Source organism: Sinohyriopsis cumingii, chromosome 14 (assembly GCF_028554795.1).
Source record: "Sinohyriopsis cumingii isolate HCF-2022 chromosome 14, ASM2855479v2, whole genome shotgun sequence".
Taxonomy (NCBI): domain Eukaryota; kingdom Metazoa; phylum Mollusca; class Bivalvia; order Unionida; family Unionidae; genus Sinohyriopsis; species Sinohyriopsis cumingii.
Genome location: NC_142974.1, coordinates 7,631,201 through 7,651,162, shown reverse-complemented (window position 1 = coordinate 7,651,162; position 19,962 = coordinate 7,631,201). Strand labels below are relative to the sequence as shown.

The 19,962-nt window shown below is 34.8% G+C and overlaps 1 protein-coding gene across 4 annotated transcripts in view; it reads left to right on the top strand.

Moving 5' to 3' along the window:
• Positions 1-19,615, top strand: part of LOC149783159 (double-strand-break repair protein rad21 homolog) — a 50,769-nt gene extending 31,154 nt beyond the window's left edge. For all 4 annotated transcript variants that reach the window (XM_089931397.1, XM_089931395.1, XM_089931396.1 and 1 more), the window contains 4 exons: positions 515-738; positions 2,840-2,957; positions 6,048-6,373; positions 11,652-19,615. In XM_089931397.1, coding sequence (XP_089787523.1) covers positions 515-738; positions 2,840-2,957; positions 6,048-6,373; positions 11,652-11,951 — 968 coding nt within the window. In that variant the 3' untranslated portion in view covers positions 11,952-19,615. The remainder of the gene's footprint in view (positions 1-514; positions 739-2,839; positions 2,958-6,047; positions 6,374-11,651) is intronic.
• Positions 19,616-19,962: the final 347 nt, after the last annotated feature.

The window sequence follows — 19,962 nt, the reverse complement described above, 5'->3', positions numbered from 1 at the left end:
GTCTAAGTGGATGGAGTTAGTGCCATGATATAATTTTTCACTAATTGTGTTCAATATTCATTAATTTTTATCCCATTTCACTAATTGCAAGTCGGGACGGTTGGCAGCTTGGATTATATCAACATGTGGTTTTCCCAAAAGAGTTTTAATGATATCTACTTTGTCCTAAAGGAAAAAAGGAACTGATTTTGCATCCAGTATGGCTGCTACAAGATGTAATTTGAAACCCAGTTTTTGCAAAGATATCAGAAATGGTTTCCTCATTGAGCAATTAAAATGAAAAAAAATAGTCTAATCTTGAATTCTTGAAACTAATTTTCAGCTTGTAGAGGATCAGTCTTTTTTAGCTGGGTTGTCCTCCACAAAAATTATTCTGATTTAGCTGGGTTGTCCTATCCAAAAGAATCAACCTGTCCAATCAGGAAACCCTTTTCTTTTGTTGAATTACATCAACTTGAAATTAAACCTGAAGATAAACAAATGAATATAATATGTTGTTACTTTTCTATAAAAGGTATTGAGAAGAAAGGCAAACGGAAGAGGAAGCTGGTTGTAGATGAACAGAAAGGTATACAAAGTGAGACCATGAAGCTACAGCTGTCTGACACATCAGATATTGTTACAACACTTGATCTCGCACCCCCTACAAAAAAACTCATGCTCTGGAAGGAGACAGGTGGAGTGGAAAAACTTTTCGTCTTGGCGGGCAAGAACATCATATCTAAAGTCGCGTCTAAGGTATGATTGGGCATTTTGAATACTTTTTCTTTCGTTATTATCAGTACTAGTATGGTGAGTAATAGGCAGTTCGGATGATGGTGATGGCAACATAATTATCACAAATTGCAGTGAAAATTATGCTTTTTTTCAAAATTCTAGAAAAAAAATGGGGGGGGGGGTAATTTAGTCATTCCCATTTATTGACCTTTTTGAGTATTTTAATGCATTATTGGCTATATCATGCCAAGGGAATATAACTTCTTGCATGAACCATTGTTAGAGAATCTTCAAGTTTCGAACAACGCTTTTGTCGTGGCTTCTGTAGTGCAAGCTCAGTATTATTATTTGGTTTGCCTAGTGCCCCTTGTAAGCTGGAAATCTCCTGGTCAGTATGATGAGTGTATGCAGCTTGTAGCAAATGAATCCTTTCAGTAATGGCAGCTGGGGAAAAAGATGGTGACTCCATGAAACATGACATACTGTCAGACAGTGTAACTAGTACCACCTTCCAAAAAACTAAAAAGCAGCGCATTAAAATCCTGGTACTCACGGAGCCTGATGAAGACCATTTGACTGAAAAAAGACTACATCTGTTACTAAGACCAGCATGGGCAGAACAGTGTTTTTCTGGTGCATTTTCTTTAATTGAATGGCTACATTTATTTAATTGGAAAGACTATCAAAATCCACCAGCCTTAATTCTTTTTGTCAAGTTATGCATTCATATATGATCTGTGTAATATTAAACATGGTTCCTATGCTACCAGGAAAAATGATTCTTCCTTCTGGAAAAATCGAGGGATCTGGCACCATCACTTGACAACAGAAATCAAGTCTGAACTGAACTGATTATGAATAGAGTATATTGCTTTCTGACCAGAATATTCAGTGGTTGCAGTACAGATCATTTGGGTGCTTGCCATAAACATATTTGTGAAGTCAATCCAAATGCTCAGCAGCTTAGATTCGTCTGGTAGACTCGATATTTCACAGACGGCTTATTGTTGATATCTTTTCATATTTGGAAGGTAATAAAGCCAGTCTAGCACTATAATAAGCCAACATGGTTTCAGCAAAGCACAGTCGCTTACCATATGGCCTAGTGAACTTAAACGCTGGTAAATTGTGTCATACCTGCATGAAATCGATAGGAAAATCATTTTCTCAGAAATTGTGAGTATTCCAGTTGTTTCGTCTTTAATTGGCTGACAGATGTGATAAAACTTAACCTTGATAATTTAAGTTTGCTAGGTCAGCTGGTAAACAGCTACCATATGCCGCTACTTTACAGTGGTGGCAAATTCAAATATTTTTATAGGCAGTTGGCTCTGACCCCACACCCCAGCATATGAAAAAATCGGCTGGGAATATTCTGAGAAAACTTGGATTATAAAATGGACTGCCATTTGGTGTCATATTCAGAATCTCTGAGCTGAACTTTGGTGCTAAACTATTACTGTTACAAGTAGCTTCTAATTATTGGTTTCAGATCTTAAATAGATCACAAGAGAAATTGGAGATTGTTGTCTGTTGTAATATATATTAACAAACAATATGAGCCCCTATGAGTATCAATGCAGGTTTATGAAAGGAAATCTAAAATATCTTTGAAATTAAATACATATTTCTTATATCTTTTTGTTTTCCTTTTCTTGTGGTTTTATTTTTCTTCATTATTTCCTACTCTGTCTCTTCTACTTTTTCCATGTGTTTTTTTTATTATTTTAGTTTCTTCAAATTACATTCAAAGATTACATAATTGTAGAGTTCTGTCTTATACAGAACATGTTGCAAGTCTCATGCCTATCAAACTACTGAATTAGAATCAGAAACTTATAAAAATCACACTTTTCCTGAAGCACAATGGAGGTGGGCGTGTAAGCCAGGTCTATATCAGGTTGTACACAAGAGTGCAGTATCTGCCTTACGATTGTTTTCTGACAGGTGTGAATTCCAATCTTAAATGCGTGCCAGAAGGCTCTCATGAACATGCTTTACAGACGAGACCCCTTTTTGTGTGGAATAATTTTCTGTCAGAATTGCTGAAGATCTTCATGATTAAAAGGGTAAGTTATTCATGATTAAAAAGATCGTGACAAATCCTGTTTCTGTATTTCAGTTATTCCACAGAAACCTCATAACCAAAACCATGACAGATGCAGAGGAGGAGGATGAAAGATTCCTGGAACTGGAGGCACCAGAAATAACAAGAGAGGAAGAAAGAACAACTAGAATAGGTAATTGTTTACAGTCAATCTTTCAACAGGTTTGCAGACATTATGTCCTTAATTTACTTCTGTTTTGGTAGAAGAAAATGAATTAGTACAGGAGAAAGATGTCTACACAATATACATGGTTCGTACGGTCCTTGAAAGTCTTGGAGAGTTTGGGGAAGATGAGGTAGCATTTTCAAAGCCTTGAAAGTTTGGGAAAATGGAGCAGATTACCCAGAGGTCTTTAAAAGTCTTTGAAAATTGAAATAAACCCAGAAATTGTACTTTCTTTCCATAACCACAAATAAAAATGTCCAAGGTTGTTAGATTTGGATGTATAGTCTGACCCATTTGTTTGTATTTTTAAAAAAAAGCCACCAATTTCAATAATTGAAACCTTCAATGTGATAAGAAGTGCAAGAAACTTAGTAAATTCGTTCATCGATTTATAATTTATAATCTGAGTAGAGTGGCCCTGACACTTACATCATATGTGCATTTCATGCGTAACGGAAGTTTTCAGTATAATAGACGGACATGCATGAGATTCATTTCCAGTTCCTGGACACGTCCATTTTCAGCAAAGGGGTGTGTGAACTACTACAGATGTACATCCATTTGTTGACTACATCTGATATTTACTATGTCAAATCAATCAAAAGAAAAGAATGACAACAAATTTGCCTTTCACGTGGATTTAGCAAGCAGTTTAATTTCTGTGTTTTTGTGTGCAAAGAGATATAATTCCAAACTCTCAATGGTAATTTACGGAATTCTCCGGAAGTTACCGAATAGGATGAACTACATCATTATATTGTCTGATGGAAAATAGCCCATAGTGTATGTAATATGGCGCCATGTTAGACTGGAAAGTCTGTTAGGCATGAAAGGTGCAGGGGATGCCAGTATTAGTGCTATTCTGGTCACATTCAGGTTATAAGTTATAAATCAATGATTCAGTTGACTTAGTTCTATGCACTTTAAATGTTTTCATTATTGAGATCAGTGGGGGGGGTACAAATAAACTGGGTTGTGTAGTCAGGATATGGTCAAGTTTTCCTGGCTTCTTTCTTTTGATGACCTGTTTCATTGTCATTGCTGCCGCAATAACAAAGGAGCATTTGTTTGGCCATCCAAAGTTGACCTTGGCAGCGACTTCAATAACACATGCACACTTCATCAAAGGAAGTCAGCACCATAACTATCTTCAGCATGTTTTTTTGTTTTCTAATTTCATGGTGTTTGTTTTTATAATCATATTATATATGTTTTTAGATGTTATGTAATGTTGTAAAGCGCTTCGAGCTTCTACAAATTAGGTGCAATACAAATTCCTCATTATTACTATTATTATGATAATCACAAGATTATAGTGGTCTCATCTCTTTCCAAAATGATTGAAGAAAAAGAATAGCAATGATAATAATGCATTTAAAGCACTGCTGATGTCTGTTAAGAGAACAATTTATTTTGTATTAAATCTGATGCATAAGTTACCTATCTTCCCGATCATTATAAAGCAAGTTTAGGAAATTAATTAGTTTGAATTTGATATTAAACAATATTGTAGTATTTTGCATTCGTTGTTTTCTCATATAACCTGTATACAAAATGTTAGCGAAAATAGGTCTTGGAAATCTATGTTTGTGCTCTTTTCTTTGAATTAATCATTCAGAGTTCTGTATGAACCCTGGTATATATTTGTGTTTTGAGGAACAACACGATCACAAGTGGATATTGGTTTGGTAAATTTTATTTATATATAAAGACCATATGCAGCACAGAGAATACAAGCTTTCTCTTGATTTCATATTCAGGTTGAGACATCTTTTTAGTATCTTTAAGATGTTCTCTGTACATGTCTCTCTGAAACATTGTTTAGCATATAAGCACAAAAATGACACAGAAATAATAGACAGTCTGCACATATCATAGTGTTATAAGTATCTCTGCATGGAATAATTATTTTTCCTACCTACAGTTTTGTACATTTCATAATGGGACCCTGAGTGGTCTAAAACACTCTCCGTTACAGATCACTGCCATCTCACCTCTGTCTGCGTGGGTTCAAGTCTAGGATTTGGCCAATGCGGGTATGTGAGAAAGCTTGCCAGTAGCTTCTCGTACGTCGGTGGTTCTTCCCGGGGGTTTTCCGGGTTCTTCCTCCACCTTTAATACTGGCTGCCATACATAGCCTATCATGTGCTGAAAAATGGCGTTAAACTCTTCAACAACAACATTTCATAGTGTTTCTAAGTATCTCTGTATGGAATGATTTTCCTTCCTAGCCAAGTTTTCAGCATTATCTTGCAGGGCATGAAAGTGTGGAATGATTTTTGTTCCTACCTACAGTTCTTTGCATATCTTAGTGTTTACAAGTATCTCTGTATGGAATGATTATCCTTCCTTACTGCAGTTCTATAGATAACTTGCAGTGTGTACAAATATCTGTGCGTGGAATGGTTATTTTTCCTAGCAATAGTTTTGATTCTGACATTCCCGATTTTCCAGAATTGGGAATTATTAGTGCAAATTCAGTATTCAGAATTATATTGAAAAATCACAGAACATTCACAATTGTATTGAGTAAAAATTGCAACCCAAGTTATCTGTATGAAAACTGGTATACAGACTGTACTTTCTGAGTGTAAAAATATGACCCAACTATATGATCAGGTATCAATTGATTAGACTGTAAATGGGTGAAAAGTGGCAGCAGAAATAAGAAATAAATGCTGGTTTTTTGTTTTTACTGTGGCAAATATATGTTGAAATTAAAGGTTTTGGAATTGGAGGAATGGATACACATTTAATTCTCATGAGACCTTCATTGTATTTGACTATGTACAGGTACATGTATGTATTGGTTCTTGGGAAGAGACATTGTAATTGTATATGTTGGTTACTTTTAAAAAACTTTTGATCCATTAGGTCAGGATACAATGATTAAGAAAAAATAATCTTATGATTCTTGATATGTATAGTTATGAGTTTGGCTGTTTTCTATCATTGTATACATAGAAAGCTGAAGTTGAGTCTGTATAAAAGACTTCGATAGTATATTTTCACCTCCTAATAGACATTTAAAAAAAGTGTATAAAATGAATATTTCAGTGGAAAGAACACAGACACGAGATGAAATCAGCACAATCTTTGAAGAACCATCTACACTGGAAATCTCCACAAGGTCAACACGATCTCGAAGGAGTGAAGCACCCTCTCTACGGCCAGCGCCAGAACCGGTGGAAAAACGTACAGAACAGAGTGCAGCAGAGGATATGTTTGGAGACACCACCCTCCAAGATGTACCATTGGTTGATCTTCCTCCAGAACCATCTCTTGTCAACCATCAGTATGATGATCCCCCATCTATAGCACCATTCTCAGTGCCACCTCATTCAGTTGGACCCCCTTCAATAGCACCTCTGTCTGTTGCACCGGTAAGTCCCTTGTGCTGCTGTGAATTAACATGTTATTTAGGGTTTGACTTTGCTTGGTTTTTGCAAGTAGTTATGTATTTTTCAGTTCTTAATTGATGGATAGAAGGAAAGGGCCATATTGTCTTCAAGAACATATAATTTTTGTTGTGCCTTGAAATTCGTGGTTTATAGCACCCACAAGCCCACAAAACCTTATTAACCCACAAGTAATAGAGTTCACAGTAGAGGATTCACAGTTTTGGCCTTGTTGACAGTAATTAGATTCTGACAGTAAGTAGCAAGTTGTAGAACTAAGCTACTTGGAATAATACTGCACTAGACAATGAATCAAGACAACTGTAAAAAGAAATTTGAAACTTTAATGGTCTCTCATACATTGGCAAGTTATAAAGACACTTTTCTTAGCATTGTTGGTGTAGGCATCAACTTTGTTTTGCATGCAGCTCACTTTCTCTGCGGTTATAGATGTATTCAACTTGACGTAAACAAAAGATGGTCACATTTACTTTTTTGTGATTTCATAATTGTTTTATGTTATAGGATTTTCTTCAACTCAGTTTTCTAACACTGGTGTATGTAAAATCATCTGATATGAGGACTATTTTCATCAGATCTTGTCTGTCCTGCATGAAGGTTTGACAGCGACAACTTATGGGTCATGTTCTGGTGACCTTTGAGTTAGCTATTGAAAATGTAGCTTTCAGAAGTTTGAAAGTGAATCAAATCATTCAGCACACATTTGATGCACTACAGCCATATACTTCACAGTCTCCCAAATGTGAAGGTATAAGAGTTTATCTGATTGATAAAATTAGTGATTATTGTAATAACATGGGTCACCATTATATGACCCCTGAGTGTCAGATCTTCACGTATGACAGTGGAAATCTGATTTTAATCAGATTGGGAGGATATTGTTATTACCATGGGAATATTGACTTCTATTTCACATTTCAGTGATTCCATTTAGTCATTAGCTCACATGTTGGCAAGGTACTTAGCTTTTGTTTGGTTCTTGTTTCTTGTGCATCAACTGTTCATATAGTTCATTCCACGTTACATTACAAATTGTTCCATATGTAACCCAGTAAATGTTCAGATAAGCAGCGTTAAATGTAGCTAAAAGTAAACAGTTCATTTTAAATACTTGTGTGAAATGAATTAGGTACTTTTAGCTACATTTAATGATACTGATCGGAAAGTTTACAGAGTTAAAGATGGAAAAAATTCACAATGCTAGGTAGAAAGTTCTATACCTTATAATTACAGACAAAAAATTTCCCCATTCTTCTCCTGACTTGAATCTTATTTTTATGTATAGTCCGTTTTTTATATCATCTCCGATTCGGTTTTTTAAAAACTGTCTGACCGGTCCCATTCCACAACAACCCATAAATTTTTTGTTCCATGTATTAGTTAGCACACGACTCTTGTAAAGAGTATTCTAATTGATCGAAAGTTAACATTCATCCATTGAATCTTTGTATAATTGAAACAGATGGCAGTGTAAAGAAGAAGCATACTTGCAAAACATGGCATCCTGAGTTATTGATTGACAATGACACAATAAGTTTAGTTACAGGTTTAAAAAATATATGGGAATTGCTGGAGTGAAAAGCTAACAGAAATTTAGTTGGTCAGTTTATAAGAAAACTGAATGCTAGAGGACTGGCATTTTGTAACCTCTGCAAGAAAGATCTGAATTCCGGTAATTGTGGCTGCCAATCCTAAAATTAGAAACTGTTTAAACAACAAAGAATTTGAAGAAACTGGTATAAAGGCCTTTTGGTATTGGACAAATCCTGAAGTTCCTTCAGTGTGGACAAAGGTACAACAAAGAAACCTTGACACATTTTCATAACATACAGCCAACAGCATTGTAAAAAAAATTATACAAAAATCCTCCTACTGAAACAGATATCCTGGACAACTGCTCTTTTCCAACATTTATGCTTTTGCTGCAAGACTTGTGGGAATGACCTTTAAAATATGGACTTGCGAAATAAAACCACAAATTACGGTAATGCAATTGCAGTCAAATTGAGATACTGGTTTGTCCATGTTTGATTTAGATTTTGGTTTCATATTAGATTCATTGGAGTGGGAACCAAACCATCTTGGCATGAATATCTCAGCTGCTTTAAATTGCATATATTTTTTATGCCTTATTGAGCTGTTGCTTTTTCTTTTTTATAAAAAGCAACAGTTAAGGAAAAAAAGGGGACAGTAAGCCTCTTAAAAAGTTTGAATGGCCAGTATCAACAAACAAAAGGGAAAATTTAGATCTTTGGGGAAAAAGCAGGAAGGGCAAAAAATATGTCTAGTGGACATCATGTGTTTATTTGGGTATGTCACATGTCGGTAAAGATAATAACTGTTGCCATGGCCCATGTGAAATTTAGAACATTTAAGGATTATATCAAGTTGAGAGATAGCAAGAGGTCATTGTGAGTCTGTAGGGTTTGGAACTGCAGTTTGTGAAACTTTATTGTAGGTAATTATTGTTCGAGTAAATGTTCTAGTGAAACACGATATTTAACATTGGCAGGGCTCAAAATTAGTGGTAGTCCGCTAGCCCGAGGCTAGCCGATTTCCTGTCGGACTAGTAACTTTCATAATATTAATAGTCAGATTGATTAGTAAGTTTCGGTTATCAATAGTCAGCATTTATTTACGCCATTCCCTAATAAAGACTTGACTTAGCAGATGTTCTGTAGAATCGAAGCAGTGGCCATTGTAAACAGTCATAAAATATTAGCATGAGAGGATGAAGTCAGTTTCTGCCTCGGAAAGGTGCATTTCTATAACAAGAATCCATCTTTGTGCATTTCACTTAACAGCACAAATTATGGTCCCGTCATTAACAACGGAAGTTTGGTAATTGATCCTGATTAATCTGATAATGAATTAAATGAAAAAATGACATGGTATCACACTTTATTCACTCTACGGTAACAAACTACAATGCGATACACCACACAAAAGAACACTACAAAAAGTATTCAAAGAAATTAGTTTACACGTTTTACTTTTGTTTGTTTAAGGTTCTTTTCTTCCCTTTTTTTTTTCTTTGCTTGCTACCCATCAAAATAATCATAAGAATTGGATTAATTTATTACAATTACGTTGTTGACATCCTTTCCATACAACTACTCTTTCTATGATGATAAGAAGTTTTTAAATTTTTCCCTTTCAAGAATGAACAAATAATTGAATACACATAGATATATCCAAGCAGAATGCCGTACCAAACTTAAGACTTATGATAGCATAAATGAAGCTGTTGAATACAACATGCCGAGTGTCAGATGGTTTCATTTGATGGGAACACACCTTTTCCAAGTTGACACTATCTTCTGATGCTAATATTTTATAAGTGTTTACAATGACCACTGCTTTCATCATGCAGAACATCCGCTGAAGTTAAGTCTTTGTTAGGGAGAGGCCATTTAATTGTGGGAGGGGGCAAAGACACATGTTTTGAAACTTGTTTCTTGCTCTAACATTCTTATATAAAGGACACTGTGCCATTACTTTTCTTGCTTTAAATAATTTGTGTCAGCTATACTATAACATCTCGTATTTCAAAACAAGGCACAATTCCCTCCTATTAAGACAGGCAAAATGTGGCATTTGATAGGTGTTCAGCCACCAGTAAAAAGGCAAAAGTTAAATGAGAATGATGAATAATTCTTATGATAGGGAAAAGTGTGATGGAAAATTTCAGAAGAAATGGACAAAAGACGGGGAATGGCTGAATTATGATGAGGAAAGGAACATTATGTGGTGTGACTGGTGTACGCAATTTGCAAAAAACAAACAGAAAACATCCAGTTTTGTTGCAGGTTGTTCAAACTTTAAAATTGAATCAATAAACATGCATGGAAGCTGTGTGACATTGTTTTGTGAACAGGACTAGTAAAGATTTGGCAGGACTAGTAAATTTCTGAATAAACTAGTCCTTCTGGCTACAAAGAAATTTGTGTTAAATTCGAGCCCTGCATTGCTGCATCAGACATGAGTCACACTTCTGGACTTTTAAATGCATGTTTTCCTGGTTAACAATAGCAAAACATGATATTTTGTTGCACCTAACGAAAACTAGTTTAACATAACTGGGGGAAAAAAATACAACTGCTTTACTGAGAAGGTCTTGTTAGGGTCGGCAAGTCTGCTATTAATCAAAAGGTGAGCGATTTGAGTCCCACTTGGGCTCCTAGATGAATTTATCTTTCTTATGCCTAAGCATGGTTGTCTAATTTAGTAATTCAAAATACATGCCAACCATTACGCCTTTTTCACCAAATTACGCATTATGCTACATTGTGTACGGACTCTGCCTTTTTGGTTCATTAAAAAATAAAAATAAAGCAATAAAAAGTTGTTTTTGTCTTTTGTATTATCATCTCTATAATTCAGATTATATATATTTGAGAATATTCTTTAAAAGGTGACTGCTGCATTAGAATAGTGTAAAAGTACTTTCCTTATTTGCTGTTTATAGCAACTGTATGACCCATTTCCAAGAAAAGACAGGTTTCTTCAGATGTGAATCTGTACATTTAAAGATGTTAAGTGAAATGCTTCGTGGTTAGTTGTGGCTGTAATAAGACCAAAAATGTTAGAGCAGACGGATCTTTTAAATCTGAAAAGAAGACGAATCAGCATCGCTTTTGCAAACTTGAAAAGAAGTATGCGAGAGCAATGTAATACAGCAATCTGAGCACATGACCTTATTGCATATTTCCAGCTTACGATCATTCAGTGAAATTTATACCTGTAAAATAATAAATGAGTGATGAATATAAATAATTTTTTCAGTATATTTTGTGCTTGTATTATGGTTCTGACCCTTCAGGAAATAATTTTGCAGAACCAGGTTAGTATCTGATTCACATGTGCTATAATTCAGGCATATAATATAGAGATTACTTTTCATGCCCAAATTAGTCTTTTTTGCCACTTATATAATGGCAATAATTACGCTTATCTCTCTTCGAGGTTGGCATGTATGGTTCAAGAAGTGCTTTATTTTGGGCCACATGAGGCTAAGTGGTCTTGATGCACCTGCCTTCACAGATCATGTACATTTCATCTGCCAATGTTGGTATATGAAAAAGTTTGCCTGTAGCTTCCTGTGGGTTAGTGGGGGAGGGGTCCGGGATTCATCCTCCACCAAATATAATGGAGACCATGTAATACCTATCATGTGATGAAAAATGGCATATAAACCACAGTGCTTTATTTGATAAAACTGCTTCCTTTTTTATTCCCCCAGGTGTTCAATGAAGAAGTTGAAGGTGAGGGAGAAGAACAAATGCCTGAAGATGCAGAACAGGAGGAAAAGAGATGGACAAAACGAACCCAGCTGATGCAGCACCAACTGGAGAGCGCATTCCATCACAGGGATGTTCTCAGTTTCAAGGAAATGTCACGGCAGCTAAATCGCAAACAGGTCACATCCAAATTTTACACACTGTTGGTGTTAAAGAAACATCAAGCTGTGGATGTAGAACAGACCGAGTCATTTGGTGACATTCTTATCCGACGAGGGCCTCAGTTTGGGCTTGTGTCTTAACATGTGTCATGTGTGTATATTCATGATGGACTTTGTGTTCAACAGCACCTGAACATTCGTAACCAATATTGTTTTCAAGATGAGAGAAGTGACTAAATGCTATTGAAATCTAGAAAACCCATCTAAGTTATAGCAGTCATATACTAGGTGTTCATTTTATAACAAATCTTGTAAAAAAAAACCTTGGAACTAGTAGTGGTACCTGTGTTCTAAATTATATTGTGAGGAAGCTAATTATTTGCACACACATTTTATATCCACGAACTGTAATATATATATATATATATATATATATATATATATATATATATATATATATATATATATATATATATTAATTAACAGAAAATGGATATCATTTCGCAAGTGATTTTTCTTTTCTTTCTTTTAAAACCTGGATCTTATCCTTACTTAAAGAAGGTCTTAATATAGAATGGGATTTTTCCATAAGCTCAAAGGAGTGACAGTAAGAGGCACAATCGAGGAAACGTGCTATCAGCTTGAAGAGTGCACAAGGATATGGATGCTTGGTTTGATCAGTTATAAATCTTTTCTCTTGTGACCTTCACTGATTGCCTCAATCTAGCTATTCGGGTTGCAGTAGGGATTTTGGTCGCCATGCAATAGTCTATCATGTGCTGAAAAGCTACTTGCAAATTTAACCCATTGGTATAATCCCAGAACACAACTTGAACTTAAATTATTTCTTCCTATGGAAGATTTAGCAATCCATCCATAACGTACACAGAATGGATCCTTTCTGCATGCAGCTTAAATCTATTGAACAGGACAAAGTGGTACATGCATGGCAAAAATGTTTTTCTTATCTGTATTATTTGCTCCTTTTTTGTTGTCCTTAATCATTAGTTATATTGTTTTGTGCTATTGTCACATGTATACAGTAAACAGACTGAGGAATGTTCCTTCTGAAGTGATGTCTTTGCTTTGTCGGGGTTCAGTTTCCAATCCAGCATAATCGCTCTTCATTCGTGTGTGTGTCTATATACATACATACATATATATATATATATATATATATATATATATATATCACTGGATCCTGAATATGCTATGTTTGCCATACATGACCAAGAAATGAATTTTGTGGCCGACATGTTCTGTGAGCAACTGTATATAGTCATACATTATATCAAATGTCATAATATAGAATGCTCTTTAATGTGTTTGTCCAGTAGAGTGGCAAATAAACACCATAATAAAGTGAAATTCAAAGATAATTAGGTTTACACATTGTTTATTTGTGGAACAGTGATATATAATGTCACTGTCTAGACTTGGGACGACCCAAGTATTTGAGTGTTGGTTAAACAAGGGCAGAATGAGGAAGTTTTACTCTGTAGTAAACAGGGTGCAGTAAATTGAAAAGATTGGCTTAGTAAAGATATTTGTTTGCTACTCTTTATCAGTGTCGCAAAAAAAATTAAAAATGGATGAAAACGGTATAATTGAACGATTCCCATAGTCTGTACTATAGACATTACAATTAATCCATGACACCATGTGCTGTTGAACAATGTGGCTGTGTCAGCATAGATCAGACGTTTAGAACAAAATATATGTGTAGCCTAGGTTCAGATTAATAGAAGAAGAAAAAAGATGCCAGTATTAACAACTAACCTTTATTGTCATAAACCAGTGTTTGAAGATCTGAGCAAGTAAACCTAAATTTTGTCATATTTTCAATGTTAATCTGTGTCCAAAATTAGATAATTTGTAAAAGGAAACATTTTGTGGTAAATTTAACAATCAAATATATAAATATTTTCTCGTTTGTAGAAACTTTCTGTTTACCTTCTTTGAATGTTTTTATAATACTTTTTCACAAATATCTGCCCACTGTTAATATTATGGAAAATATATGTATGTATTTTACCAATTACATTCAAGGCCTCTCCTAGTGCTAGTTCAAACAAAATTAAAAAATGCTGTTTGACCTGGGCTCTGGGGATATATCCCTCTTTGTCTCCTCTTCCCCCTACCCACCACCCCCCCCCCCCCACCCCCCCGGTAACCTGGCAAACAGTCTATCCAAATTTTACTGGATCATACCTATTGTGATCATTAGAAAATATCATACACACGAAAGAAAAACTGACAAACAACAGTGCAAACTTTGTGTGAAGCCAACACAGTAACGATAAGTCACTTTTGGCTGTACATGACCACTTTCTCTCTAATGCCATACCTGGCAACTTTTTAAAAATGACAAAATATGTAACCAAATAACATAAATTTTAGCTTCATGTAAGCCTACAGATGAACCATCTGTATGCTGAAACAGGCTTTTCATAAAGTGAAAGAAATGATGTTTTGTAAACATAGCAGATTTGATCAGTTTATATATAATAAACTCTTACTACAGTTACCAAATTCATTTCTAGTTATTTGCCATGATAGATTTGTCATTGTGAAGAAACTGTCTTACATCAAGAGGTATTCTTTTCTTACCATTTTTTCAGAAGTATATATTATTGAGAATAACAAGCCAGAACTAATTTATATCTAATTGCAATTATTTTTTAAAATGTTGAACATAATTTCCTACATTTAAGACATGCCCATCTTGTGTCAGATCTAACTGGTAATGGCTTTGCCCATCTGTCTTTCTCTCTAGCCATTAACATTCACTTTTCCAGACCAAAACATGGTAATAATTGCAGTGATTTTCATGAAAATATGTATCTTTACTAAATGGTGTGTTTCATACCGTAGCAATGTTCCATTCCTTGTGGTCAATGTCACGGCAAAGGAACATGTAATTCTTTGTCTTGCATCCATTTCCAGGTTTAACTTGGAACCCTGAAAATATTTATGAAACTTTTGTGTTGTATGTCTTGTCTTCACATTGTCTCAAGTTTTTCAGACATACCCCTTACTGCAGCAAATGAGCAGCCAAATAGAATTTAAGTAGGTGGTTTGTTGTTTTATCTAGGCTGTTACTTTGCATCTCCCAACAGATCTTTTTATGAAACTACCCAGTCACCCATGGAAAACATACTTAATGATAAAATTATTCTTTGGGAAAAGGTCATAAGCTGTATCATTCAACATTTGCAGTGCTCCCATTCTGCATGGATTTATAGCGGTTAGAGTAAAGAAGTAAAAATTCCCCATTTACACTGGAGGCAGAGCCTTCATCCAAATGTGTTGTCCCCAGACCAATAGTCGCAGTCTATTCTGACATTTTTAATGGCAGACAAATCTCTTCTGAGATCATCCCTTCTGCAGCATTTTTGCATGTAATGGATTCATTTAAAATAATACTGCAATCAAAAAATTCAGATTAATGATGCAATATTGATGCCAAAATGGATATTTTTAATTCATCATTAATGAGGTATATTTTATCGTTGAGATCTAAGGTAAGATTGCTTCCCAAGAATGGCAGGGTGCAGCAGGAAATTGCAAGCATTCAGTTTGTAAAAGATTACTGGTGTTATTAGCGATTTCCTGACGACAAGGTGACAGAGTAATGGAGCACACCAGCACAGTTTGTCCTTGGTGAAATTTGATTGGGTGGAACAAAATTACAAATGGCAGCAACCTTCCTTATTAATGACTTAGGTTCATCAATGGAAAAATATTCTTATTGCAAGTTATTACAGTTTTATTATGATCAGCAGTTAATACATGATGCTTCAAACATGTTAATGAATTGATCCAGGTCTTTTAATTGCTTTGCCAGATATAAATTGACTCGTTTAAAGTAGGCTTATCATGGAAGGGTCGTTAAGTCTTAAGCTTGAAGTGCAAGCTTGTTCAAGTCTACACATGCTGCATTGCAGAAGTACATTAATGCAGAGAGTTTATAAGCCCACAGTGCTGCCTGATATCACCAATCTTAGTATTTTTTATTACAAATCTTTTTTTGTTTACTATATAACTGCAACCTTACCTTGCCGACCACTCTGGTGGCCTAGTGGTTAGAGCATCTGGCATGGAATCTGGAGGTCATGGGTTCAAACCCAGGCCAAGTCATACCAAAGCCATACAAAAATGGTAATAACATCTACCTCGCTAGGTGCTCAGCATTAAGAGATTAGTGCTAGGACTGGTCGGCCTGGTGTCAGGATAATGTGAGTGGGTGGGACATCATACTACATGTCTGTGGCAATATGCCCCAGTGCTAGACATCACTATAAACTGCCACACTGCAGACATCATAGGAATATGACTGAAAATTTTTAAAGTTAATTAAAAATCCTAATCACACACACACACACACACACACACAACCTTACCACTTGATCAGCCAAGCTACACTCCCCAGCTTCAAGGAAAAGTGTGAACCTCATTTCCAGGAAATGAGTATGCTAATTTTCCTTTTCATTTTTAGTTTATTTTTTTGGTATGAATGATATTGATTGTATTTATTAAGATCTGTGAATTGGAGTTCTTATTTATCTGAAGTTTTTGAAATCATTCCAGACATTTAATAGCAGTCTTGTGCATTTCCTTTGTATTTGACTTAATAAATATTTAACAGCTGCAGATAAACAGTATATTTGCATATTTTATGGAGATAACATGAAATAAGATTTGCATATAGTTGTTAAAATCCATTTAAATTATGGCAAATTTCATTTTAATCATTTAGTCAAGAGTTGTTGGCATATTCTGCTAGAAGCACTTTCCAAATGTTCCATACACATCTGAAACACTAGTACTTAATTACTGTGAGAACTCTGAAATAGAGGCATGATCAAATGTACCCATTATTAGTGTTGGTCACAGTCATTATACGTTTTCTCAAAGGCATTTGAACATCTGATGATTAAGATTTGTTTATTGTTATTTATTTTATTTTTTTCTTGTGCTCAAAATATTGTCTATCAAAAGAATTCATTCCTGACCAAGCGTTAAAGTACCTATTTATTGAATTCTTGTTTTGAACTTGGATTTAAATTGTAGGCTTAGGATCTGCTTAGATGATTGTTATTGTTGTGGGGTTCAACGCAGTGATCCCTAACGGAGAGCGCTTTAGACCACTTGGCCACTCCGGGGCCCCTGCTTAGATGAAAATATGTGGTTAAGTGTTGCTGAGTTATTTGGTAGTAGTAGAGCATGGGTGATGTGCATTAAGACTTGCTGGAAAAACCTGAGAAAGATTTTGAAAGAAAAAGTCCTGTTTAACAAAATTTTAATGACTTTGCATGCAAATTTGGACCATGCCGGGTAATTGTAGGTGTTAATCATTATCCAGTTTTTATCTTGGGTGTTTTGATACAAAGGAAAGATGGGTAACAGACCATCTGAATACAGCAGGTGGTGTTGTTTTGATATATGTTTTCATCTCTGTCCCCCACAATGTTTTTAATTACTGAATGGCAGTCATTTTTTTGTAAGGGCAGCAGTAAATGTATTGTAAAATATACGTCTTGTTTTGTAAACATTAATCTTTTCTGTGTTATTGATCTATTTATGTAAGTTTAAATTGCATTGGTAGGGGGGAGTATTTTTAATTTTAAAAAAAGACAATAGTGAACTAAATTTGTATACACCCATCGTAAAGTAGACATTCATTGTGGTGTTGTCAATCTATTACTAATTCTTTGGCTACCAAGCAACTTGTGATAGTTGGAGAAATTTTCCTGAAACTTTGCCTGTGTGTATGTCATGATGATGTGCTATGTATCATAGTATCAGGGTCAAGGTTATGACATGAAAAGTGTAATTATGTGATTTGCATTTTTGTGAACTTGTACCTTTAGAACCAATGAAGATGGTGTTACATAACATAGATGTACCATGCTACATTGTCATGATCTCAACATAGGAAACTAATTCTTTGATTTGTTTCCTTGTCCAGATTGTAATTTTTGAACCACTGAATATACATTACTGAAATGTATTAATGCTTCCAAACTTGTATCCTTGTCTGGAGTATAAAATGGATTGTACCACATAAAATTGGATACAATCAGGTGGATAACATGACACAAGACAGGTAATTACCAAAGAAATAGCATTTCTTTGCAGTAATGGCATGCTAATTATAAATTAATTCTTCTACTTTTTACCAATTTATGCAGTAATAAACAAAATGACATGAAAACAAGAAGAAAATGCCACTAAAACGTTTGGAAGAAAATCTTTGCAAAAACAACTCTCAAGGCAATACAAATCATGTATGAAGTTTGAACCATGAACATATTGTAAGGAAACTGCTGTGTCTGATCCATTACGCCCAGTCTTGAGCTGAAGGTCACAGCAAGTTGTATCCGTGCCAGGTGCAACTTGTGAAACAATTACAAATCTTGAATGAAATTTTAACCAATTATATTTCCTGACAGTGTTATATACTATATCCACACTTTTGCCACAAGGTCATTGTTACAAAAAGGGATAACATTTCAACCGGTGAAGATATTATAATGAGTCTTTTGCATTTTTTGTTGTACCCAGCCACAAGATCAAAATCACAAGTGATAATGAAAGCCATTGACCTGTTCCCTTATCCAGGCAGTAATTCTTGGACACCTGCAAATATTTTGATGAAACTTTATCCAGATCCATGCATTTGTCAAATCCTTAACTCCAGGGGAAAGATCATTAGTAGGGGAAAGTCACGAGATGTGCCCTTTTTTTACCTATGGATGTCTCCCATTTGGTTTCAGAAATATCAAAATTAATACACACTAACAAGTCTTTTTTAATGTATCTTTAGTGTTTATCATAATGATCAATATTCCTGTAAAATATGTGATAAAACATTTTTAAAAACTGTGCAATATTTGGTATTTTTTTAAGAAGAGATAATTTTGAGTTTTGAGGGATTTCAGCCCTCAAAGCCTATGGCAAACTGTATACTCCCTCGTTATGAAGAATAGTTTGTATTTCTTATAAGACACTTTCTATGTTTAGCTCATTTGGTCTTTTGATATTGAAAGTACAGTCCAGTTATATAAATGGACATAAATTATAGTACAGAGAGGAAAGTATCATATTAGATACCTTCCTTAATACAGTTTGACAACTTCTTTGCAGCACTTAAGATGAGACAGACTCCATTATTTATTTATTTTTTTGATAATGCTTATCAAGGATAAATGCTTAAAATATATTTCTCCAAACATTTTTGGGATATTTGAACCTATTTTCTCTTGCGAGCTAAAGAGAAGAAAAGATCTACATCAACTACAATTAAGATTACACATGTTAGAAAAGTACTGGCATTTTCTTGTGATGATAAAATGGAACCGGAAGATCAGTATCTCCCCAGCCCTGTTCATCCCATGTATCTTGTTTAGTATTACCAGATACTAGTAGTTTAATGTGACAACTCAACAATGCCTTGACACAAGCAGTGCAAGTTGCAAAAACTGTTTGAAAAATTCTGTCACAGAATTTAATGCAAAAGTCCCCTGTTGAATCTGAAGATTTTAAAAAAATTCTTTGTTATAGAAATGAAACAGTATATGATGTCCAAAGAAGTTCAATGTGCTGCCTATTAAATTGTAGGAGTATCTTGTTGTTTGTTGTTGTAATCAATGTACATGTCAGGTTGGCTGTATGGTATGTTTTGGTCTAATCTTCCTATGTCATAGTCACCAAATATATATATATCATCTGTAAATTTGTACATCATTTGTTTTTCAGTCTTAAATCATTTTATAAATAAAAGATTCAGTTTTGACTTTCAAGTGATGTTTATTATTCTGATCGGTAGTTATGCATGTTCCTTTATTAAACTGGCCTGTAAAATTTAATCAGTAACGTTTTAAGAAAAGACAAAGCAAGTATATACTGGCTTTGCTACAGCTGGCCAAATCTGAGTGAGCACAAACGGAACAACTGCTTGGTCCTAAGCAGATGACTTTTTAATATATTTAAGCTGTTCTAGCAAATTGTGTATGCCCACCATTACAGCAGAATGTATTGTATTATGATGTCCATCCACCTGTCTCTTTTGCCAGTTTCTTTACTGCACCATAACTGGAGTTACAGCTGGCATGCACTTTAGACAGAACTCTTATCAAGTTGTGGGTCG